The sequence below is a fragment of the Bufo gargarizans genome, chromosome 8, assembly GCF_014858855.1.
Source record: "Bufo gargarizans isolate SCDJY-AF-19 chromosome 8, ASM1485885v1, whole genome shotgun sequence".
Lineage (NCBI taxonomy): Eukaryota > Metazoa > Chordata > Amphibia > Anura > Bufonidae > Bufo > Bufo gargarizans.
Window position 1 is genome coordinate 196,947,883 of NC_058087.1, and position 26,381 is coordinate 196,974,263.

The 26,381-nt window shown below is 44.2% G+C and overlaps 2 protein-coding genes across 2 annotated transcripts; one reads left to right on the forward strand and one right to left on the reverse strand.

The window, feature by feature from the left end:
• Positions 1-1,125: 1,125 nt before the first annotated feature.
• LOC122944504 lies at positions 1,126-14,874 on the reverse strand. Its single transcript, XM_044302857.1, has 4 exons — positions 14,816-14,874; positions 4,229-4,523; positions 3,320-3,367; positions 1,126-2,158 (listed from the first exon to the last, which is right to left on the reverse strand). Exons 2-4 carry the CDS (start codon positions 4,497-4,499, stop codon positions 1,614-1,616), a joined length of 864 nt encoding a protein of 287 aa, XP_044158792.1. The 5' UTR covers positions 4,500-4,523; positions 14,816-14,874; the 3' UTR covers positions 1,126-1,613.
• A 5,251-nt stretch (positions 14,875-20,125) lies between these two features.
• On the forward strand, positions 20,126-26,079 carry LOC122945555 (up-regulator of cell proliferation-like). The gene is made up of 2 exons (XM_044304619.1): positions 20,126-20,257; positions 21,410-26,079. The coding sequence occupies exon 2, from the start codon at positions 21,433-21,435 to the stop codon at positions 26,077-26,079; it is 4,647 nt and encodes a 1,548-aa protein (XP_044160554.1). The 5' UTR covers positions 20,126-20,257; positions 21,410-21,432.
• The last annotated feature ends 302 nt before the right edge of the window (positions 26,080-26,381 follow it).

Here is a 26,381-nt window from a genome sequence, read left to right on the forward strand (position 1 = left end):
CTCCAGCCTTCTCTGTCCCTTCCATACTCTTCTGACCCCCTGAACCCTCTGTCCTTTCAGACTCCTCTATCTCCTCAACATTCCTCTACCCCCCTCGAGACCTCTGTCCCTTCCAGACACATCTGTTGCTTTAAGACTCTTCTCTCCCCTCCAGGAATCTCAGTATTATCCAGACTACTCTGTTCCTCTAGCTCTCGCTGTCCCCTCTGACACATCTGGCCACTCTTGTCCTCCCCCGGACACTTCTGTCTCCTTCAGACCCCTCTGTCCTTCTTCAGACTCCTAAGTTCCCTCCAGTCTTCCTTGTCTTCTCTAGACCTATGCAGCAGCACCCCCCAGGAAGATTCAGAACACCATCATACACAATAGTCAGTTGTCGCACTGCGTGTGTAGATGCCAGTTGTGTGGAGAAAAATCATCAAAAATGAAAAGAAATACCGAAATACCAATGAAAGAAGTAAGAAAAGGGACAGCGATGAATTTAGTATCTTCAGGCCTAGCGTACGCTCCATGTGCACTATACACATTCTGTATAAGGCATTGTATGTAACTCCTGTGTCACTGCCTGGTCCACGGGGAAGGGCTGTACTCCAACTCTAATAATCTATGACATCAAGCACACTCCCTGCTGCACTGTGTAGAGATAATACAGGAATGGAATCTATTTCTTCAATATGTCCGCCCCCAGGGAAGATTGCAAAAAATATAAATAAATGTTTTGCTACAAAATCACAAAAAAAACAAAGACATTATTTATCATCCATATACTTATATCTAATTAATGAGACTAAAACTACAGACACGGCATGTTTCCGTCAAGGTTCCTCGGCTGTTCTCTACTCCTTCACTACTCAACTATATGAACTTATAAGTCCACAAATATGAGCACAAAGACATCCAGATGTGTAAGAAATCTTTTTTGCTTCCTATATATCTGCCAAGATCACCCCGATACACAAGTCCCAGAAACTATAGCTCAATAAAAGACACAGGAGCAAGAATATGGGTAAAGTGGGGGTCACCGCAGCTTTATTACATAAAGAGCCTTGTCCACTTGCTAATGTACATTTATGTCGTAGTTTAGGTCACCAGAGATAGAGACCAGATTTTGGCCATGACTGTACATTTGTAGTGACTGTATGTGGTACAGAAGCTCCATCATCTTCACGTAAAAGGGAATAAACTGCTGAGAGCAGCAATACTGGGCGCAGCCACTGAAATGCGCAGAGCGCACCGTGCCGATTTTACAGCATGTCCATTTATGTTGTGGATTTACAAAATGTATAGGTTGAAATTTGCCAGAAATCCACAGCAAAATCCATGACAAATTCACATGAAACCGGCCTGGATGTACCGGACAAGTACATTTACAGCCTGACCGTGCACTCCATTCTCATATGTTTCCTTGCCATTATTTTGCATGACTTTTTAACCAGTACAATTCTATCCAAAACCATGGCCAACCTTTCCACAGCTTCGAGAACATGGAGTAACAGTAAACCAGACAAAGCTGTGCTGTGGGCGCTATGACAGATTTGTCTATAGGCAGTTTTCATGAATCCCCCCCATTGTTTTCATTACTCTCTATACTGGGTCTGTGTAGATTCAGCCGATCATATCAGTATGGGCCATCCACCACGCCTTTGGTTCCTCAAGAGTTCATTGATTGTGTTTTTAATTTTTCTTTTATTTTCTTTATTTAAAGTAAATTCTTTCCCAACTTCCATTACTATAGCATCTCGCAAGTTACCCGGGAGGGCAACTTTCCCTCTACAGCCATCAAAATTTGTGTTTTTGACCCAGCTTTGGTAAATGTCAAAGGGTACCAAGTGTTGAAACACATAACGGGCAAATGTTTCCACCTTCTTTTCATGGTTCTTAACCATAAGTTCAATATCAGTATCCGTCAGGTCAACCAGTTGTATATCAGGTTGACATTGTCTCCCCAGATGTCTGGGAGTTGAGGATCTTCGACCCTTGTTCTCTGCTCCGCTCATGTTTAGAAGCCTCCGTACATTTCTAGGTTGTGTTGGTTCTGTCTCAGAATGAGAAGACTTCTCAGAATTCAGAAGATTCTCCTTTCCATATTTCTGTCTCTGGTGTTGTCTAAAACGGGTAGGAGAAGACGTTCTGTTTGTTCTGTCTCTCAGCTTGTCAGCTAATGGAAGAAACAGGAACATGATGAAGAGTTGTTTATTATGTGAGGAGAAGAGACTTTTCATGATTTAACTTGCCTGTATCTTATCATGTAAGCCCCTCAATTCAACTAAACACTTTGCCCAGTGACCCGCCCAACATACCCAACATCACTAACATTGTTATCTGAGATCTTGGTGGACCTTTACTTTATAGGACATCTAGACCCCCTTCCTATTCTGGGCAGTGATATGTAATCTATTAGGACATCCCACCACTCTAATTGGCAGGAAGGGCTGCCCCCTATTTCTTCCCCTAACCCCACCCAGTAGATTCTTAGAGATGCAGCCTCATCACGCTTATTCGTTCAATATCTACTGGGCCAATTACTTGTTTGCAGGAGAATAAGGGTACAAGGAGAAGTGCAGCATAGCAATAGAAATATACATAAATATTTGTAACATACACAGCTCATCACTGCTTTGCCTTAAGTTCCATGTGAGGGACATGGCACACCTGAGTGTTCTCTATCAGGACTAGGCCACTGCCATGTCCTAACTTACGAATTATGATGCCTGGGGGCCACATCTTACTATATTGGAATGGGCAAGGCCAATATCAAAGTTCTGAACACAAAACTGATCCTAACTGATCAGCCATTGAGCATATTGAAGTGATCAGTCACCAACATCTTTGGTGAGAAAACCACTATAATTAGGAAAAATATTTATACCCTGTTCCCATCTTTCATGGCTTAGTCATAAGGCAGTGCTGAATCTGTGATATGATGGATACCAAAAGTGCCGGTCAGACCTCAGTGATTACAATGAGATCCATCAAGGTTCCATGGTGTAACTAAACCCTTCATGGAGGCTCCGGACGAAGCCTTTGATGGCAGTAGGAACCCTTATCCGATCTTGGGGTTTTCTTGTATTTATGACATTTTTTCACTGACCTAAATATCAGCTCTTTGTCAGCAGTAAATGTCTCTTTGTTGTACGGGTATCTGATCTTCATGGGGTCAGGGTAAGGGTGGGGTATGTGGACTAACTTCAGTTATTTGCTCATTTGCACAAAGTCTTGGTGCTACCTGGAGCTGCTCTATATATAATGCAGCTTTTATGTTTTATGTTCTTATATTGTAAATTTTTATATACCAGGTCATTTTATACCATTTCCTTACCTAAACCCTTCCCTGGTGTCTTCTCCACTTGAACCCTTTTTGCAGATGCTAAATAAAACAAAAAGTACACAATGTTAGATGTGAATACATTGATTATATTAGTGCAGTATTAATGGGCGCAAAAACAAAGATATATGTTAGCACAGTGGCCGACATATCGATATATTTACACCAATTTGGTGTCATGTCTACCAAAAAGCAAACAAAAACCTATTGAGTCAACTATTGACACCTTCCATGGTCTCTTCACAAGTATCCTTAAAGGAGTTGGTCACCTCTGGTGACTTTTTCTTCAGACCCCTCAGCGTGACCGGCGGTGGTAGTCATCACCTGATTCCTGCTGCCAGGTCCTGGCTCCATCGCTGCCCTGCTGGCTCTGAAGGTGGTAGGACATTCAGAGCCAGTGGGATAATGATGGCCACACTAGGGGGTCTGTAGAAAAAGTCACCAGGGATGGGAGCCTCTGGAAAAGCAATCGTGACTTCTCCTAACACCTGGATTACTGCCAAGAGGATCTGTATCTTCAGAAAGAATTTCAGACTGAAAACAAAGCTTTATATGATCATAGTAACAACTGTTCATCCCCCTATAGTGCCCATTCTATCAGGCCATTTATTTGGGCCCTTAGTCCAAAATATGATAATTACATTTTGGTAGGAAATGCTCTTAGTCTACTGCTTCTTATAAATGTACCTGTTATGGGTGCAAGATATGGAAGAATTCAGTGGGTTGGGTTTTGCCCATTGTCATTGTCTCAGTTCCAGCCCTAGAGCCTAATTTAAAGGATGGATATTGGGGACCACCCAGTACTTCATTCAATTATTCGATTCTATCTAGAGAACGTGTGCCTTGGTGCCAGATGTTCCTCAAGCACAAGAAGTTTCCTTTCAGATCTTAGGTCATTCTTACCTATATTCTTATTTAGGTCCTGACTGATTTGGCGCTCATTGATTTCCCACAGAACCTTCTCAGTAATATCGGCTCCATCACTGGTGGTATAATACCGTACAATGGAGTCAACTACCTCCTTTGCTGATTGATCGTCCAATGTACTTGAGGGTATTTTCTTATAGGGAGATTGTACATTGAACGATGACAGTTTCCGTTTGAAGTTTTTTAGAGACTCTTTGCTGATGTTCTCCAGCGCATAGATCAGGATATCTGTGATTGTTTCCGGCATATCCACTAGTTCAGTCTATAGATCCTGTTATAAGGATACAGCACAATTATAGTTCATTGTAACATATTAAGTAAGGCATTGTAGTACACAGAGGACAGAGCGCAGGAAAACAAAGATCCAGATCCTATCTCTGGTAGGACAAGAACTCCAGAGGAGATGGAGCCATGACAAAGTTCAGAGAACCGACTGTATGTGTAGAGCTGGCCGACAGGTGCCTCTCCTTCTCCATGAGCTGTCTTAAGGTATGTACACCCTTGATAAAAAGGTCACAATCCTGAATCCCACCGATTAATCCTATGCAGTGGGGAAAATAAATATTTGATACACTAGCGATTTTGCAAGTTTTCCCACCTACAAAGAATGGAGAAGTCTGTAATTTTTATCGTAGGTACACTTCAACTGTGAGAGACAATAAAAAAAAATACCGAAAATCACATTGTATGATTTTTTTATAATTAATTTGCATTTTATTGCATGAAATAAGTATTTGATCCCCTACCAACCAGCAAGAATTCTGGCTCTCACAGACCTGTTAGTTTTTCTTTAAGAAGCCCTCCTACTCTACACTCATTACCTGTATTAACTGCCCCTGTTTGAACTTGTTGCCTGTATAAAAGACACCTGTCCACACACTCAATCACACTCCAACCTGTCCACCATGGCCAAGACCAAAGAGCTTTCTAAGGACACCAGGGACAACATTGTAGACCTGCACAAGGCTGGGATGTGCTGCAGGACAATAGGCAAGCAGCTTGGTGAGAAGACAACAACTGTTGGCGCAATTATTAGAAAATAGAATAAACACAAGGTGACTGTCAATCATCCTTGGTCTGGTGCTCCATGCAAGATCTCGCCTAGTGGGGTAAGGATGATTCTGAGAAAGGTCAGGAATCAGCCCAAAACACAGGAGGACCTGGTCAATGACCTGAAGAAAGCTGGGACCACAGTCTCAAAGATCACTGTTAGTAACACACTACGCCGTCATGGATTAAAATCCTGCAGGACACAAGAGGTCCCCCTGCTCACGCCAGCACATGTCCAGGCCCATTTGAAGTTTGTCAATGACCATCTGGATGATCCAGAGGAGGCATGAGAAAAGGTCATGTGGTCAGATGAGACCAAAATAGAAATTTTTGGTATCAACTCCACTCGCCTTGTTTGGAGGAAAAAGAAGGATGAGTACAACCCAAAAAACACCATCACAACCATGAAGCACGGCAGTGGAAACATCATACTTTGGTGGTGCTTTTCTGCAAAGGGCATGACTGCACCGTATTGAAGAGAGAATGGATGGGGGCATGTATCGCAAGATTTTGGCCATCAACCTCCTTCCCTCAGTAAGAGCATTGAAGATGGGTCGTGGCTGGGTCTTCCAGCATGCCTCTTCTTGCACAGTGACCTCTGCACACATCACAGAGCATGCCCACAATACTCTCCCACATTTCTGACCTCAGCGCCCTAGGTACCTGGACTCCACCTGACCCCTATTAGAGTCCATTATGGATGAGATTGCTGTGCACTGAAATCTATGGGACTTTCACACTTGCTTTTTTGCCTGATCCGGCAGGGCTCAGCAACAACGCTTCCGCTCCTGATACAACAACCGTCTGCATCTGTTATTAACGGATCCGGTTGTATTATCAGTAGAGTTGAGCGAACACCTGGATGTTCGGGTTCGAGAAGTTCGGCCGAACATCCCGGAAATGTTCGGGTTCGGGATCCGAACCCGATCCGAACTTCGTCCCGAACCCGAACCCCATTGAAGTCAATGGGGACCCGAACTTTTCGGCACTAAAAAGGCTGTAAAACAGCCCAGGAAAGAGCTAGAGGGCTGCAAAAGGCAGCAACATGTAGGTAAATCCCCTGCAAACAAATGTGGATAGGGAAATGAATTAAAATAAAAATTAAATAAATAAAAATTAACCAAAATCAATTGGAGAGAGGTTCCATAGCAGAGAATCTGGCTTCCCGTCACCCACCACTGGAACAGTCCATTCTCAGATATTTAGGCCCCGGCACCCAGGCAGAGGAGAGAGGTCCCGTAACAGAGAATCTGTCTTCATGTCAGCAGAGAATTAGTCTGCATGTCATAGCAGAGAATGAGGCTTCACGTCAGCCACCACTGCAACAGTCCATTGGCATATATTTAGGCCCAGCACACACACAGGCAGAGGAGAGAGGTCCCGTAACAGAGAATCTGGCTTCATGTCAGCAGAGAATCAGTCTGCATGTCATAGCAGAGAATCAGGCTTCACGTCAGCCACCACTGCAACAGTCCATTGTCATAAATTTAGGCCCAGCACCCAGGCAGAGGAGAGAGGTCCCGTAACAGAGAATCTGGCTTCATGTCAGCAGAGAATCAGTCTTCATATCATAGCAGAGAATCAGGCTTCACGTCACCCACCACTGTAAGAGTCAATTTTCATAAATTTAGGCCCAGAACCCAGGCAGAGGAGAAAGGTCCCGTAACAGACAATCTGGCTTCATGTCAGCAGAGAATCAGTCTTCATATCATAGCAGAGAATCAGGCTTCACGTCACCCACCACTGTAAGAGTCAATTTTCATAAATTTAGGCCCAGAACCCAGGCAGAGGAGAAAGGTCCCGTAACAGACAATCTGGCTTCATGTCAGCAGAGAATCAGTCTTCATATCATAGCAGAGAATCAGGCTTCACGTCACCCACCACTGTAAGAGTCAATTTTCATAAATTTAGGCCCAGAACCCAGGCAGAGGAGAAAGGTCCCGTAACAGACAATCTGGCTTCATGTCAGCAGAGAATCAGTCTTCATATCATAGCAGAGAATCAGGCTTCACGTCACCCACCACTGTAAGAGTCAATTTTCATAAATTTAGGCCCAGAACCCAGGCAGAGGAGAAAGGTCCCGTAACAGACAATCTGGCTTCATGTCAGCAGAGAATCAGTCTTCATATCATAGCAGAGAATCAGGCTTCACGTCACCCACCACTGTAAGAGTCAATTTTCATAAATTTAGGCCCAGAACCCAGGTAGAGGAGAAAGGTCCCGTAACAGACAATCTGGCTTCATGACAGCAGAGAATCAGTCTGCATGTCATAGCAGAGAATCAGGCTTCACGTCAGCCACCACTGCAACAGTCCATTGTCATAAATTTAGGCCCAGCACCCAGGCAGAGGAGAGAGGTCCCGTAACAGAGGATCTGGCTTCATGTCAGCAGAGAATCAGTCTGCATGTCATAGCAGAGAATCAGGCTTCACGTCAGCCACCACTGCAACAGTCCATTGTCATAAATTTAGGCCCAGCACCCAGGCAGAGGAGAGAGGTCCCGTAACAGACAATCTGGCTTCATGTCAGCAGAGAATTAGTCTGCATGTCATAGCAGAGAATCAGGCTTCATGTCAGCCACCACTGCAACAGTCCATTGGCATATATTTAGGCCTAGCACACAGGCAGAGGAGAGGTTCATTCAACTTTGGGTAGCATCGCAATATAATGGTAAAATGAAAATAAAAATAGGATTGAATGAGGAAGTGCCCTGGAGTCCAATAATATATGGTTATGGGGAGGTAGTTAATGTCTAATCTGGACAAGGGACGGACAGGTCCTGTGGGATCCATGCCTGGTTCATTTTTATGAACGTCAGCTTGTCCACATTGGCTGTAGACAGGCGGCTGCGTTTGTCTGTAATGACGCCCCCTGCCGTGCTGAATACACGTTCAGACAAAACGCTGGCTGCCGGGCAGGCCAGCACCTCCAAGGCATAAAAGGCTAGCTCTGGCCACGTGGACAATTTAGAGACCCAGAAGTTGAATGGGGCCGAACCATCAGTCAGTACGTGGAGGGGTGTGCACACGTACTGTTCCACCATGTTAGTGAAATGTTGCCTCCTGCTAACACGTTGCGTATCAGGTGGTGGTGCAGTTAGCTGTGGCGTGTTGACAAAAGTTTTCCACATCTCTGCCATGCTAACCCTGCCCTCAGAGGAGCTGGCCGTGACACAGCTGCCTTGGCGACCTCTTGCTCCTCCTCTGCCTTGGCCTTGGGCTTCCACTTGTTCCCCTGTGACATTTGGGAATGCTCTCAGTAGCGCGTCTACCAACGTGCGCTTGTACTCGCGCATCTTCCTATCACGCTCCAGTGCAGGAAGTAAGGTGGGCACATTGTCTTTGTAGCGTGGATCCAGCAGGGTGGCAACCCAGTAGTCCGCACAGGTTAAAATGTGGGCAACTCTGCTGTCGTTGCGCAGGCACTGCAGCATGTAGTCGCTCATGTGTGCCAGGCTGCCCAGGGGTAAGGACAAGCTGTCCTCTGTGGGAGGCGTATCGTCATCGTCCTGCCTTTCCCCCCAGCCACGCACCAGTGATGGACCCGAGCTGCGTTGGGTGCCACCCCGCTGTGACCATGCTTCATCCTCATCCTCCTCCACCTCCTCCTCATCCTCGTCCTCCTCGTCCTCCAGTAGTGGGCCCTGGCTGGCCACATTTGTACCTGGCCTCTGCTGTTGCAAAAAACCTCCCTCTGAGTCACTTCGAAGAGACTGGCCTGAAAGTGCTAAAAATGACCCCTCTTCCTCATCCTCCTCCTCCTCCTCCTGGGCCACCTCCTGTTCCATCATCGCCCTAAGTGTTTTCTCAAGGAGACATAGAAGTGGTATTGTAACGCTGATAACGGTGTCATCGCCACTGGCCATGTTGGTGGAGTACTCGAAACAGCGCAACAGGGCACACAGGTCTCGCATGGAGGCCCAGTCATTGGTGGTGAAGTGGTGCTGTTCTGTAGTGCGACTGACCCGTGCGTGCTGCAGCTGAAACTCCACTATGGCCTGCTGCTGCTCGCACAGTCTGTCCAGCATGTGCAAGGTGGAGTTCCACCTGGTGGGCACGTCGCATATGAGGCGGTGAGCGGGAAGGCCGAAGTTACGCTGTAGCGCAGACAGGCGAGCAGCGGCAGGATGTGAACGCCGGAAGCGCGAACAGACGGCCCGCACTTTATGCAGCAGCTCTGACATGTCGGGGTAGTTGTGAATGAACTTCTGCACCACCAAATTCAGCACATGCGCCAAGCAAGGGATGTGCGTCAAATTGGCTAGTCCCAGAGCTGCAACGAGATTTCGCCCATTATCACACACCACCAGGCCGGGCTTGAGGCTCACCGGCAGCAACCACTCGTCGGTCTGTTGTTCAATACCCCGCCACAACTCCTGTGCGGTGTGGGGCCTGTCCCCCAAACATATGAGTTTCAGAATGGCCTGCTGACGTTTACCCCGGGCTGTGCTGAAGTTGGTGGTGAAGGTGTGTGGCTGACTGGATGAGCAGGTGGAAGAAGAGGAGGAGGAAGCCGAGAAGGAGGAGGTGGCAACAGGAGGCAAAGAATGTTGCCCTGCGATCCTTGGCGGCGGCAGGACGTGCGCCAAACAGCTCTCCGCCTGGGGCCCAGCTGCCACTACATTTACCCAGTGTGCAGTTAGGGAGATATAGCGTCCCTGGCCGTGCTTACTGGTCCACGTATCTGTGGTTAGGTGGACCTTGCTACAGATGGCGTTGCGCAGTGCACACTTGATTTTATCGGATACTTGGTTGTGCAGGGAAGGCACGGCTCTCTTGGAGAAGTAGTGCCGGCTGGGAACAACATACTGTGGGACAGCAAGCGACATGAGCTGTTTGAAGCTGTCTGTGTCCACCAGCCTAAATGACAGCATTTCATAGGCCAGTAGTTTAGAAATGCTGGCATTCAGGGCCAGGGATCGAGGGTGGCTAGGTGGGAATTTACGCTTTCTATCAAATGTTTGTGAGATGGAGAGCTGAACGCTGGCGTGTGACATGGTTGAGACGCTTGGTGACGGAGGTGGTGGTGGTGGTGTTGGTGGTACATCCCCTGTTTGCTGGGCGGCAGGTGCCAACGTTCCTCCAGAGGCGGAGGAAGAGGCCGAGGCGGCAGCAGCAGAAGAGGTAGCAGGGGGAGCCTGAGTGACTTCCTTGGTTTTAAGGTGTTTACTCCACTGCAGTTCATGCTTTGCATGCAGGTGCCTGGTCATGCAGGTTGTGCTCAGGTTCAGAACGTTAATGCCTCGCTTCAGGCTCTGATGGCACAGCGTGCAAACCACTCGGGTCTTGTCGTCAGCACATTGTTTGAAGAAGTGCCATGCCAGGGAACTCCTTGAAGCTGCCTTTGGGGTGCTCGGTCCCAGATGGCGGCGGTCAGTAGCAGGCTGAGTCTCTTGGCGGCGGGTGTTCTGCTTTTGCCCACTGCTCCCTCTTTTGCTACGCTGTTGGCTCGGTCTCACCACTGCCTCTTCCTCCGAACTGTGAAAGTCAGTGGCACGACCTTCATTCCATGTGGGGTCTAGGACCTCATCGTCCCCTGCATCGTCTTCCACCCAGTCTTGATCCCTGACCTCCTGTTCAGTCTGCACACTGCAGAAAGACGCAGCAGTTGGCACCTGTGTTTCGTCATCATCAGAGACATGCTGAGGTGGTATTCCCATGTCCTCATCATCAGGAAACATAAGTGGTTGTGCGTCAGTGCATTCTATGTCTTTCACCGCTGGGGAAGGGCTAGGTGGATGCCCTTGGGAAACCCTGCCAGCGGAGTCTTCAAACAGCATAAGAGACTGCTGCATAACTTGAGGCTGAGACAGTTTCCCTGGTATGCATGGGGGTGATGTGACAGACTGATGGGGTTGGTTTTCAGGCGCCATCTGTGCGCTTTCTGCAGAAGACTGGGTGGGAGATAATGTGAACGTGCTGGATCCACTGTCGGCCACCCAATTGACTAATGCCTGTACCTGCTCAGGCCTTACCATCCTTAGAACGGCATTGGGCCCCACCATATATCGCTGTAAATTCTGGCGGCTACTGGGACCTGAGGTAGTTGGTACACTAGGACGTGTGGATGTGGCAGAACGGCCACGTCCTCTCCCAGCACCAGAGGGTCCACTAACACCACCACGACCATGTCCACGTCCGCGTCCCTTACTAGATGTTTTTCTCATTGTTATGGTTCACCACAACAACAAATATATTATTTGGCCCAATGTATTGTATTCAAATTCAGCGGGATATAAATTTGAGGCCTAGTATTTAGGCGCTGGGTGACCGGTATGGATTTAGTGACAGAATTAGACTTGGAAATGCACAGAAGCGTGTGTGTGAAGTTATTCTGAATGACCCAATGTGCACCTTGAATATTATATACCCTTTTTGGGATAGATTTCAAATAGCTCTGATATAGCAGGAACCACTAAATTATGAAATTGCTAAATTGGGAATTGTACTTCAACCCAGAACAAAAAATGTGCTTTGACGGACACTAAATATCTTGCCCAGCAACAACAGTACAGCGGTGGGTAACGAGAGATTTAGAGGGATTTAAATTTGAGGCCTAGTATTTAGGCGCTGGGTCACCGGTATGGATTTAGTGACAGAATTAGACTTGGAAATGCACAGAAGCGTGTGTGTGAAGTTATTCTGAATGACCCTATGTGCACCTTCAATATTATATACCCTTTTAGGGATAGATTTCAAATAGCTCTGATATAGCAGAAACCACTAAATTATGAAATTGCTAAATTGGGAATTGTACTTCAACCCAGAACAAAAAATGTGCTTTGACGGACACTAAATATCTTGGCCAGCAACAACAGTACAGCGGTGGGTAACGAGAGATTTAGAGGGATTTAAATTTGAGGCCTAGTATTTAGGCGCTGGGTCACCGGTATGGATTTAGTGACAGAATTAGACTTGGAAATGCACAGAAGCGTGTGTGTGAAGTTATTCTGAATGACCCTATGTGCACCTTCAATATTATATACCCTTTTAGGGATAGATTTCAAATAGCTCTGATATAGCAGAAACCACTAAATTATGAAATTGCTAAATTGGGAATTGTACTTCAACCCAGAACAAAAAATGTGCTTTGACGGACACTAAATATCTTGCCCAGCAACAACAGTACAGCGGTGGGTAACGAGAGATTTAGAGGGATTTAAATTTGAGGCCTAGTATTTAGGCGCTGGGTCACCGGTATGGATTTAGTGACAGAATTAGACTTGGAAATGCACAGAAGCGTGTGTGTGAAGTTATTCTGAATGACCCTATGTGCACCTTCAATATTATATACCCTTTTAGGGATAGATTTCAAATAGCTCTGATATAGCAGAAACCACTAAATTATGAAATTGCTAAATTGGGAATTGTACTTCAACCCAGAACAAAAAATGTGCTTTGACGGACACTAAATATCTTGCCCAGCAACAACAGTACAGCGGTGGGTAACGAGAGATTTAGAGGGATTTAAATTTGAGGCCTAGTATTTAGGCGCTGGGTGACAGGTATGGATTTAGTGACAGAATTAGACTGGGATATGGCCAAAAAATAAACAGACTATTGCTGGTTAAATGCACTTGGTGTGACAGCTTCACCCTGATGTAGGCTTTAGCCAAAAAACAACCACACCATTGAGGGTTAAATGCACTTGGTGACAGGCGCAGCTTGCCCCTGATTTTGTATATGGCCAAAAAATGAACAGACTATTGCTGGTTAAATGCACTTGGTGTGACAGCTTCACCCTGATGTAGGCTTTAGCCAAAAAACAACCACACCATTGAGGGTTAAATGCACTTGGTGACGGGCGCAGCTTGCCCCTGATTTTGTATATGGCCAAAAAATGAACAGACTATTGCTGGTTAAATGCACTTGGTGTCACAGCTTCACCCTGATGTAGGCTTTAGCCAAAAAACAACCACACCATTGAGGGTTAAATGCACTTGGTGACAGGCGCAGCTTGCCCCTGATTTTGTATATGGCCAAAAAATGAACAGACTATTGCTGGTTAAATGCACTTGGTGTGACAGCTTCACCCTGATGTAGGCTTTAGCCAAAAAACAACCACACCATTGAGGGTTAAATGCACTTGGTGACGGGCGCAGCTTGCCCCTGATTTTGTATATGGCCAAAAAATAAACAGACTATTGCTGGTTAAATGCACTTGGTGTGACAGCTTCACCCTGATGTAGGCTTTAGCCAAAAAACAACCACACCATTGAGGGTTAAATGCACTTGGTGACGGGCGCAGCTTGCCCCTGATTTTGTATATGGCCAAAAAATGAACAGACTATTGCTGGTTAAATGCACTTGGTGTCACAGCTTCACCCTGATGTAGGCTTTAGCCAAAAAACAACCACACCATTGAGGGTTAAATGCACTTGGTGACAGGCGCAGCTTGCCCCTGATTTTGTATATGGCCAAAAAATGAACAGACTATTGCTGGTTAAATGCACTTGGTGTGACAGCTTCACCCTGATGTAGGCTTTAGCCAAAAAACAACCACACCATTGAGGGTTAAATGCACTTGGTCGCAGCTTGTGCTGGCGCACCACAAGACACAAAATGGCCGCCGATCACCCCAGAAAAATGAGACTGACAAACGGTCTGTGCAGCCTAAAAACAGTGAGCAATTGAGGATCAGCAGCTCAATGATCCACAGCTGCAGATCGATCAGTTAATCAAGTCCTTTGGAGGAGTTAATCTGCCTAATCTCGCCCTACTGTCGCAGCCGCAACCTCTCCCTACGCTAATCAGAGCAGAGTGACGGGCGGCGCTATGTGACTCCAGCTTAAATAGAGGCTGGGTCACATGGTGCTCTGGCCAATCACAGCCATGCCAATAGTAGGCATGGCTGTGATGGCCTCTTGGGGCAAGTAGTATGACGCTTGTTGATTGGCTGCTTTGCAGCCTTTCAAAAAGCGCCAAGAAAGCGTCACAAAAGCGCCAAGAAAGCGACGAACACCGAACCCGAACCCGGACTTTTACGAAAATGTCCGGGTTCGGGTCCGTGTCACGGACACCCCAAAATTCGGTACGAACCCGAACTATACAGTTCGAGTTCGCTCATCCCTAATTATCAGCAATGGGCGGATCCATCATGAACCCTATTGAAAGTCACTATTGAATGTCTGATCCATTTTTTCTCCGCATCCCATGACGGAAAGAAAACCACTGCTTGCTGCTTTACGGTAAGGGAATGCAACCAAATGTAACGGAATGCATTTTGGAGGATTCCGTTCAGTTCAGTTCAATTTTGTCCCCATTGACAATGAATGGGGACAAAACGGAAGCGTTTTTCTCTGGTATTGAGACCCTATGATGGATCTCAATAGCGGAAAATAGAAGCGCAAGTGTGAAAGTAGCCTTATGGAGAAATCAAAACCAGCAAGTCCTTTAGGTATCATGAGTGAGAGTGCCACACAGATGCCATCTCTCCATCACTTCTCAACTGTATAGGATCATTGAGCGGCCATCATAAAGGTGCCCAGGGTGGATGAGGCCCCATAATCCCTACCTGTATCCCAGCTCCTGTTGGAAGCAAAGGAATGCCAAGACCTGCGATACAACCTTCAAGGGGGCGGAGATGGGGTACATAAGAGGCACAGAAGAATCACTCACTCACTGGGCAGCGGGTCACCTCCGAAGTCTGAAAGCCACGAGGACGGTGTATGGTTTATAGTTCACAGAGTCTTCCAGGCCGAACCACTGGAAATGGAGAATAAAGAACAATGGATTTCCTGGTAGATCTACTGCGAGGATTTCTGTAGTTATCAATCACCTGTTGAGTCCAATTAACATCAATATTTTTTAATATTCTTACTAAGATGGCAGTCCTATGTAATGTGATCAATATTAGATGTCACCTGCAGTCCTATGTAACACTATCAATAGTAGATGTTACCTGCAGTCTTATATAATGCTATCAATATTACATCACTTGCAGTCCTATGTAACACCACAGATAACACAGTGATGACTCTCTGAGTACAGATAATGTACTAGATGTCACCTGCAGTCCTATGTAACACCACAGATAGCACAGTGATACCTCTCTGAGTACAGATAATGTACTAGATGTCACCTGCAGTCCTATGTAACTCCACAGACAACACAGTAATAACTCTCTGAGCACAGATAATGTACTAGATGTCACCTGCAGTCCTATGTAACACCCCAGATAACACAGTGATAACTCTCTGAGCACAGATAATGTACTAGATGTCACCTGCAGTCCTATGTAACACCACAGATAGCACAGTGATAACTCTGAGTACAGATAATGTAGTAGATGTCACCTGCAGTCCTATGTAACACCACATATAACAGTGATAACTCTCTGAGTACAGATAATGTAGTAGATGTCACCTGCAGTCCTATGTAACACCACAGACAACACAGTAATAACTCTCTGAGCACAGATAATGTTGTAGATGTCACCTGCAGTCCTATGTAACACCACAGATAACACAGTGATAACTCTCTGAGTACAGATAATGTAGTAGATGTCACCTGCAGTCCTATGTAACACCACATATAACAGTGATAACTCTCTGAGTACATATAATGTAGTAGATGTCACCTGCAGTCCTATGTAACACCACAGATAACACAGTGATAACTCTCTGAGTACAGATAATGTAGTAGATGTCACCTGCAGTCCTATGTAACACCACATATAACAGTGATAACTCTCTGAGTACAGATAATGTAGTAGATGTCACCTGCAGTCCTATGTAACACCACAGATAACACAGTGATAACTCTCTGAGTACAGATAATGTAGTAGATGTCACCTGCAGTCCTATGTAACACCACATATAACAGTGATAACTCTCTGAGTACAGATAATGTAGTAGATGTCACCTGCAGTCCTATGTAACACCACAGATAACACAGTGATAACTCTCTGAGTACAGATAATGTAGTAGATGTCACCTGCAGTCCTATGTAACACCACAGATAACACAGTGATAACTCTCTGAGTACAGATAATGTAGTAGATGTCACCTGCAGTCCTATGTAACACCACAGACAACACAGTAATAACTCTCTGAGCACAGATAATGTAGTAGATGTCACCTGCAGTCCTATGTAACACCACAGATAACACAGTGATAACTCTCTGAGTACAGATAATGTAGTAGATGTCACCTGCAGTCCTATGTAACACCACAAATAACACAGTGATAACTCTCTGAGTACAGATAATGTAGTAGATGTCACCTGCAGTCCTATGTAACACCACAGATAACACAGTGATAACTCTCTGAGTACAGATAATGTAGTAGATGTCACCTGCAGTCCTATGTAACACCACAGACAACACAGTAATAACTCTCTGAGCACAGATAATGTAGTAGATGTCACCTGCAGTCCTATGTAACACCACAGACAACACAGTAATAACTCTCTGAGCACAGATAATGTAGTAGATGTCACCTGCAGTCCTATGTAACACCACAGATAGCAAAGTGATAACTCTCTCAGTGCAGATAATGTACTAGATGTCACCTGCAGCCCTATGTAACACCACAGATAACACAGTGATAACTCTCTGAGTACAGATAATGTAATAGATTTTACCTGCAGTCCTATGTAACACCACATATAACAAAGTGATAACTCTCTGAGTACAGATAATGTACTAGATGTCACCTGCAGCCCTATGTAACACCACAGATAACACAGTGATAACTCTCTGAGTACAGATAATGTGGTAGATGTCACCTGCAGTCCTATGTAACACCACAGATAATGCAGTGATAACTGAGTACAGATAATGTAGTAGATGTCACCTGCAGCCCTATGTAACACCACAGATAACACAGTAATAACTCTCTGAGTACAGATAATGTAATAGATTTTACCTGCAGTCCTATGTAACACCACATATAACAAAGTGATAACTCTCTGAGTACAGATAATGTAGTAGATGTCACCTGCAGTCCTATGTAACACCAGAGATAACACAGTGATAACTCTCTGAGTACAGATAATGTAGTAGATGTCACCTGCAGTCCTATGTAACACCAGAGATAACACAGTAATAACTCTCGGAGTATACATAATGCAGCAGATGTTACCTGCAGTCCTATGTAACACCACAGATAACACAGTGATAACCACGGTTTCGCGCTTTCTGCTGCGGTTGGATATGCTGAGTGGTCATGTTACCCATATGAGCCAATCACAGTGCCGCTTTCATTTCATATTTAGCTCTGGAAATATGAAAGCTGTGCTGTGATTGGTTGCTATGGGTGGTAAGGCTGGGTCCCCTGGCAACAGGTGTAATGGTTCTCCTCATAGTGAGATTCTCCAAGCATTTAGTAATTTTTGGATGCTTTTTGTTCCGCCATGCGAGATATGTATAAAGTCTGTCAGTGATAGCGGTTTTCTGCTCTCCTTCTAAGTGGTTGTATAATTCTCCATCTTTTCGGGGTAATTATCAGGATATTCTGGTTTATACGTTATTTATAAAGTTTGGAGTCAGTCTTGTAGTATTCCTCCTGTAGTGAGGGGACCCACTTACCTCCCTTATTTCAGTGCACCCCCATCTCTCCTTAATACTCTGCTGGAGGTAGTACACAAAGATTGTTGAACCCCAGCCCCTTGGGTAATCCATGCCCCACAACCGGTCATCAGCCAATGATGGATCCTATCAACAGAAAATGAAGGTGTTCCTTTAAGATACTGTATCAGCCATAACGTCTCAGGCTTATCGTCATCATTGCCAAACGTTTCCAAAGAACTAATATTTATATTTGCTTCCAGACTAAAGTCCATCATGGCGTCTCTCAGGAAAGCATGGAGGACCATTTACCACCTTAAACACACATTCACAGAAGTATTTGAAGAGAACGTGGAGGGCTTTGTGGACGAGGTGGACTCTCTTCAGCTCATAACGTACATGGAGTACACAGATCTGTATAAAGCTGTCAACCCGAGAGAGAAAGCGTTCTTTGTGATAGACCTGATTCTTCAGAAGGGAGAAGAGGCCTGCCAGAGGTTCCTCGATCATCTGGAGAACATGATCCAGAGGTTTCCAGGATTGTGTAGCCTTAAAAAACTCTTGTACAACAGTGAGTATTTCACAATGAATTCTGTTCTACCGTTGCAGCATGTGATGTCATCATTGAGGTTATAAAGACAGAAAGTGCAAAGGTGACATCAGCTGGAGGTGACCATTATATAAAACCAAGTCACTGCCTGTGCCAAGAGGCTGCAGCTGCCCCCGACTGTCCTTCCATTTCTATGCATGGTCCTGATAGTCATTATATAGTTCATCCTATTGTGCTTGCTCACTGGTTTTGATGGACTGGTGTGTCTACCCTCATGCCCCAGTGGTGAGCTTATGATGACCGTATCCTGGCAGCAGGACCCAACCCCACTTTAATCAGTGGACCATCCATGTATTACAATAAATCTGCCAGGTCCACCAGGGTAGCATGCTATGAGTAGCTCAGGCATTTACATCTACATGCACTGGTGGGCAGGGGTATAGCTAGAACTGACTGGGCTCCACAGCAAATTTTCGTATGCCCCCCTCCACTTCATGGATACACTCATGCACGCACTCACCACATACATGGACTTACTCATGCTGCAGTCACCACATACATGGACACACTCATGCACACACTCACCACAGACATGCACACACACTCACCACATACATGGACACACTCATGCACACACTCACCACAGACATGCACACATTCACCACATACATGGACTTACTCATGCTGCAGTCACCACATACATGCACGCACACTCACCACATACATGGATGCACTCATGCTGCACTCACCACATACATGGACGCACTTATGCATGCAGTCACAACATACATGGATGCACTCACCATAAACATGGACACACTCATGCTGCAGTCACCACAGACATGGACTCATGCACACACTCACCACAGACATGCACACACTCACCACATACATGGATGCACTCATGCTGCACTCACCACATACATGGATGCACTCATGCTGCACTCACCACATACATGGACTCACTCATGCAAGCAGTCACCACATACATGGACGCACTCATGCACGTAGGTACCAAATACATGGACGCACTCATGCACGCAGTCACCACATACATGACCTCACTCCCACATACATGGACGCACTCATGCACGCACTCACCAGCAGGGTCTGAAATGCTGTAGCTGATCACCTTGCTGACTAAAATGTTGTAACTCTTGAATCCACTAATCTGGGACGCGTAGGGTGCCTTAACTTGTTTCCCCTTTGCAGAAGCCAAGTCTTTATGCTGGTTACCTTGCTGACTCTTTCTCTCTCGCTGTAGCCTTGCAAATCCTTCAAAATCTTCCCTCTCTCTGTGTGATGGTAGCAGAGGACACACGGGGATCTGTTCTGGAGGCATTTAAGCTGAATGCCTGACAAGGGGAGCACATACTGTCTGCTCCCGGCCTCCTCCGGGCCCTTACTCACACTTCCTACTCTTGGAATACATGTTGTAGGGTCCATCTAGTTGTCCCTCCTTCATCCTTTCAGAAGTCACCACAATATCTCCTCTCCCTTCACAGCAGGTTTACATCTTCTTCCCCATGCAAGAGGATGTCCTTTATTAAAGGAGTTGTCCTACTGTATATTTTCTGCAGTTTTCAAACCAGCACCTGTATCTTTTGTATTTACATATAATTAAAAATGTAGTGTAAACACGGAGTCATTCAATGACGTGTATCTGTATAGCGCCACCTGCTGTTTGTTCTTTCTCTCTGTCCACCAGGCACTCCACTGCCGCAGGCTCTGCACACAGTCCTGTTTCCTTGCTCTACTCTCTACCTGCCAAGCACACACCATAATCACACCTCTTCTCGGCTCTCCTCCACATCCTTCCTCACGGCCGCTCTTCTGTGGGCACCAGTAACCCCCGTCTTGTGTCATCTTGTATAGGCTGAGGACCCAGTAGTGGGACGGTTAGTAATGAAAGGAAATGTATCCTCCAAAAATGACCTATTGTTTAAATCACGTTTTTATGTTTAACATATTTTTTAAGAATTTTGGGGGATGTTATATTTAATTTTCCATGTCAATATATATATTTAAACAAAAACCATACATTCCTGCAGTTTTCCCACTGGTCACTAAGCCTAATAATTGGCGCCACTTCTTGGTCTGTACAGATCTCTTTACTGCAGTTATATGGAAGGGCCCTTTACACGGGCCAAGAATTGAACAGATCATTGCTAACGAGTGTTCATAGTAATGCTCGTTAGCGATGATCTGGCAGTGTAAATGCACTGCTGATTACCAGATGAACGAGCAAAACGCTAGTTCATCGGGTAATTGGATTGTTAGTGCACAAAAAAATCCTTGTTTCCTGGTGGCAGATTGTGCTGTGTAAACATGATCTTCTGCCAGGAGACGAGTCAGTATGGGGAAGAGCGATGACATTAGCGATCGCTCCTCCACATACTCTGGTGTAAATGCAGTGGTCTCCTCCACTACCGATCAGCAGAACGCTTCCTTCCCGACAATCTGCTTGTACATCGTCCCATGTAAAGGGAACTTAAGCCTGCCTGTAATGATGAGGAGATATCACCTCTGTGTACAGATAAGACAGGATCCACCATTCACAATAGGTGACCGTCAAAGCTTATCTACTCAATCTCCCTACACAATGACCTCTGCACAGGTCACTGAGCCTAGAAAACTCTCCCATAGAAGTCAATGAGGTCCCCTCTTGACCATTGCGTCTACGGACCATGGAGCTGTTATAAAGCAATTTTCTAATGCTTTCTAAATGCTGTTAAGAACAGCTCAGGCAAGATGGCCGCCCCCAAAATCATGTTTCAAGATGGCCGCCACCATAATCATGTTCAGGAAATAAAAAATTTACAACCAGAAAATAAAAACTGGTTAGAAAAAAGGAGATGTATTATTATCTGATTTTAACTGGTGCCACATTTTCTTTAAACAATATACTATGTCCACTTTGTCGAAATGAGAATTTGTAACTTTCTATTGATTTACATGAAACATCTGTTTGACGTCAAACAAATTTTCCCACAGTCTACAATTGATGCTCCTCATAAACTAAACAATAATTGAAGTCTCCTTTTTTTCAGAAAGAAGACATATCTTGTTTGAAATGATGAGCTATCATGAAACCTCAAAACTCACAGTAGGAAATGTCCTCGATATTGGATCAGATCATTTAAATTTACCCGACCCTCTGACACTCGAAGATATCCCCATGACTTTCCTAAATAAGATTATGATGCTAAATAGTACAGCAAGGAGCACACAAGTTATGAAAAAGGACTTTGACGATCTGCAAGAGCCTTATACTGACTGTGAATTTCAGGATTTAGATGCTCTCCACCCTTCGGATGTCCTCTGTCTTCACCTGCATTGTTCTGACCGCTTTCTCCAACAAGAAATTATAACCAAGATGTCAATGTGCCAATTTGCTGTTCCTCTGCTGCTTCCTGACATTGCTGGTCCATTATGCACCTTTATGTTATGGGCAATGAGAGACATTGTGAAGAAGTGGAGACCACAAGCCTTAGCAGACTCTAAAGGGTTCGAAGAAGATAGATTGGTGAACATATCAATGCCTGTTTTCTCTTTTGTCAGACTAGGGAAACAAAAGATGTCAAAGTCTAAGATACTAAATGATGTTCTCAAAATGGCGGATCAACAGAACACTTTTTTTGTCCACAGGGAGATGGAATGTGGAAATATAGATCGAGAAATTTCAGAAGGGTTAGTAGAGACAGCCTGGTATTTTCCCATTGGCAGTAAGAATTCAGACATCTTCCCGGAACCAATTGCAGTGAACAATCTGCGTGGAGACCTTCAGACCCACTGGCCACAGTTCAGTTTTCTAGCACAGATATCGATAGCGGTATTTATATTTATTGAAAGTCTTGACGAAGAACATTTCAAACTGTTATCCAGATGCAATAGCAATGACACAAAGTACTACTTTATTATGGATGCTGCAAAGCCAGGAGAGTGGGACTGTCAAAAATTCTTAAAAATGCTATTTCCAGTTCTCAAAATTGACAGTAAAAATATAATTATAAAAGGTGCTGCTGTTAACAATGCACGACTTGTCAGCAAGATAAAATATGTCATGACAAATTGCTTAGAAAATTCCCCCCCTATAGAAAATCTGGAGAGTATCTCAGAAACAGCTTGTGATTTTGGGTTCAAAGTGGATGAGAGTTTTGAGGAATGTACAACGGCTAAACAGCTAGCTATGGAAATCACCAGTGGAATCAAAGAGGTTGTGGAATATAAGAAACAAACACTGAAGTTACAGGGAGATCCCTGGAAAAGATTAACTGTGCTAGAAAAAGAACAGTGCAGAATGAAGAAGCAAGGACTGGAAGATCTAAACAATTATAAGTCTCGCTTGAGCAAGGAGCATCATGAGCTGCTTAAGAAACAAAATGAGCACGAACTTCCAGAAGGCATGATGAAATTCATATGTGCAGTAACTAAGATGTCGCGGAGAGGTAGAAGGTATTTTATAAAGTGGATGAAATATAAACTTGATCCAATTGCTAGAAAAAACCTATCTGACTTACGACATCAATACGAAGACCTTTGTATGAGCTTATCATCTATGAATCATGAGGAGTTAAAGCAGTTAGATCAGAAACTATGTGATAGCACCTTGGGAACTGATCACTTCGTGAGGGAGTTGGGTCAACTTTATGCTGCTGAATTTTTTATGCTGAAGAATGAGAGAATACATCAGGGAAAATTCAGTTATCTCCCAGGAATAGCTGCAGAACTTTTTCTAGATGGTTTCCCATTGGAGCTGATTGATGGAGATGCCTCCAACATTCCCTTAGAGTGGATAACTGAGGTTCTGACTGAGCTGGATAAGAAGACTGGAGGACAATGTAGGATGAGAGTGATAACTGTGCTGGGGGTGCAGAGTACAGGGAAGTCCACCCTTCTGAACACCATGTTTGGTCTACAGTTCCCTGTGGCCAGTGGGCGATGCACACGAGGAGCCTTTATGACCCTTATTAAAGTGAAGGAGAACATCCAGGGAGAACTTGGTTGTGAATTTATTCTAGTGATTGACACTGAAGGGTTGAAAGCTCCAGAATTGGTTTCACTTGACGACAGTTATGAACATGATAATGAGTTGGCCACATTAGTGATTGGGTTGAGTGACATCACCATAGTCAACATGTCCATGGAAAATACAGCAGAAATGAAAGATATTTTACAGATAGTGGTCCATGCATTTCTACGGATGAAAGATGTAGGAAGAAAACCCAACTGTCAGTTTGTCCATCAGAATGTGAGCGATGTGTCGGCCCATGACAAGAACATGAGAGACAGAAAACGATTCTTGGAACAACTCAATGATATCACACAGTTAGCAGCAAAAATGGAGAAAAAAGGTAAAGTCAACTTTAGTGACATAATGATGTATGATCTGAAAGAACACAACTGGTATATTCCTGGCTTGTGGCAGGGTATCCCACCCATGGCCACAGTAAGCTCTGGCTACAGTGAGATGGTTAACAATCTAAAGATGTATTTGCTTAGACATATCAAGGAACATAAATTGGGCAGCAATGCACGACATGTATGGGAATTCCTTGACTGGATAAAAACTTTGTGGAGTGCTGTTAAACATGAAAACTTCATCTTCAGTTTCAGAAACAGCATTGTGGCTGATGCTTATAACAAATTGTGCATAAAGTACTCTCAGTGGGATTGGAATTTTCGTAAAGAAGTCCATGATTGGATCATTAAAGCTGAAACGACTGTTAAAAATATTCCACTTGATAAAAGGAATGATGACATATGTACTACTTTTAAAACTGATCTAGAGAACATTGTGCAGAAAGGTGAATGCACTATGCAAGACATGCTGCAAAGCTACTACGAACGCAAATCAGAAAATGTGCACCTAATTGAAGGCTACAGAGAAAATTTCCGTTTAGATGTGACATGTCTTAGCCGAGACCTAAAGCATTATGCATCCAACAAGCTTGAAGATGCCCTAAGAATCCAGAAAGGGAAATATGAAATACAAAATATCCAAGGAACGTACCAGAAAAAACTGGAAGAAAAAGTCACAAGTCTTCTAGAGAAATGCAGAAAGGAAAAGAGTCCTCTGACAGATGAAAATCTTAAGGTTGAATTTGAAGTAATGTGGAACGCGTCTTCCTCAGAGTTGTCAAGGTATCGGATGACAAAACGAAACATCAACCAAGAAATGCTTCAGCAGCTGAAGCAGGATATGGGTACTAAAGGAGGCTTCATAAACCAAAAGCTACTTAGTATCAAAGCTTTGGTAGACTATAAAGGATATTACTTTGAAATGAATGAAAAATATTTCGAAGTCTGCAATGTGGACCATAACTCAACAATGAAACATGAATGCTACCACGATTTGCAAGATCTTGCAATCTCATTGATGCAAAAGTGCAGCGATTATGTAGAAGAGAAGACAAGCAAAAAAGAAGACTATGATGAAACGTACACCTGGGAATTGCTAAATATCATTAATGGGTCACTGACCGACGCCCATATTTCAAAGCTTCACACAACATCTTATTTTGAGCTGGACATAAAGCTGAAGATCATAGGGAATTCAGTAGAAATCTTTCAAAGGATGCATGATCAATTCATTGAAGAGAACGACCCATTTCTGTGCCTTGAAAAATTAAAACCTCACTATTCTCTCATCTTTACAAATATCTTCCAACAAAAAGATGAATCTCAACATCGAGCCAAAGAATTCTGTGACCTTGGTTTAAAGCCTGCACTAAATGCATACATCTACCAACACCTTGGCAAAGACATAGTTAACCATTTCCTAAATGGTGACAATGCCAGAGTATATGGTAGTCGAAGTGTCTTCCAGCATTCTGTGCTTAAGAAGTTACTTCAGGAAAAGGATTTTAGCAAGTATGTTAAATACATCAATTCTTATGAACAGTTTGTTAAAACATGGGCATATGAAGACTTGAAAGTCAAGTACGAGGGTTCCAAAGACCTAGAAGATTTACATCTCAACATTCTGTGTTCTATCATCAAGAAAATCGAACTTGCTCTTCACGAGTCAAGGACCCTTCAGAGTAAAAACATTGCTAGTTTTTTAAAAACTATCTGCCAATTTTTAGAGAAGGACTTGGTGATTCCACAAAATGTAACCCGAATGATTGTTTTTCACAACAAGGCTGATATTGGCCAGTTCTCCAGTGACATTGAAGTATTTCTTGAAGAAACAAAGGAACATATTAGAGAAGAGTTTAATTCTTTAAGTTTTGATTCAGTCCTCTCAGGGGTTGTGCTCAAACCTCAAAATGAATTGTTCAAGAAAGTTTTTGGATGTGGTAAAAAATGCCCATTTTGCAAAGTCCCCTGTGAGGCAGGAGGAAGTGAACATAAGGAGCACTTTGCATCCGTCCACCGTCCCAAAGGGTTGGCAAAATGTTCATGGCAAAAAGGCGGGGGCCTAATAACCTCCACATGCTCGTTAGATGTAAACTCGGAAAGGTTGTTCTGCAATACAGATACAGATGGTATAAATCACCCGTACAAGGAGTACCGAACAATCTATCCAGACTGGGACATTCAGCCCGATGTTAATGACTCCTGTCACTACTGGAAGTATGTGTTCAGAGAGTTTAATAGGAAGTTTGCAGATGCGTATACAGCAGAAGTGGCTCAGTTTTCAGAAGATTGGAAGCACGTCACAGAGGAAGATGCTATGAGAAGCCTACAGCAGCAATTCAATGTTAACGAAGAATAAAAAGAAAGCAAGAAAAAAATCACTTTTGCACAATTTTGATTGTGTCAATCACCGCAGGATTCTCTCTATGGGACAAACAGTTATGTGACAGTTACAGGAATTAATCTTTGTCCCTCCACAGGAAAACATGGAGGCATGATGTTATAGTGATCCACAAATGATCCAGCAATGTTGCATGACCAGAATTGACTGTGGCGCTCTAGCCTTTATCTACATACAATGAAAAACTATGTAAAATCTACATATAATGACAACCTATATATAATGATACAAAAGCTGAATTCAAAATTCTACTAGTTTTC

Bases quoted from the DNA above. Each gene is read 5' to 3' on its own strand.
- LOC122945555 (XM_044304619.1), top strand. From the start codon at position 21,433: ATGATGAGCTATCATGAAACCTCAAAACTCACAGTAGGAAATGTCCTC.
- LOC122944504 (XM_044302857.1), bottom strand. From the start codon at position 4,499: ATGCCGGAAACAATCACAGATATCCTGATCTATGCGCTGGAGAACATC. The intron at 3,368-4,228 runs GTAAGAATGACC...TGTTTTATTTAG, and splicing joins GGACCTAAATAAGAATATAG to CATCTGCAAAAAGGGTTCAA. The intron at 2,159-3,319 runs GTAAGGAAATGG...TTCTTCCATTAG, and splicing joins GACACCAGGGAAGGGTTTAG to CTGACAAGCTGAGAGACAGA.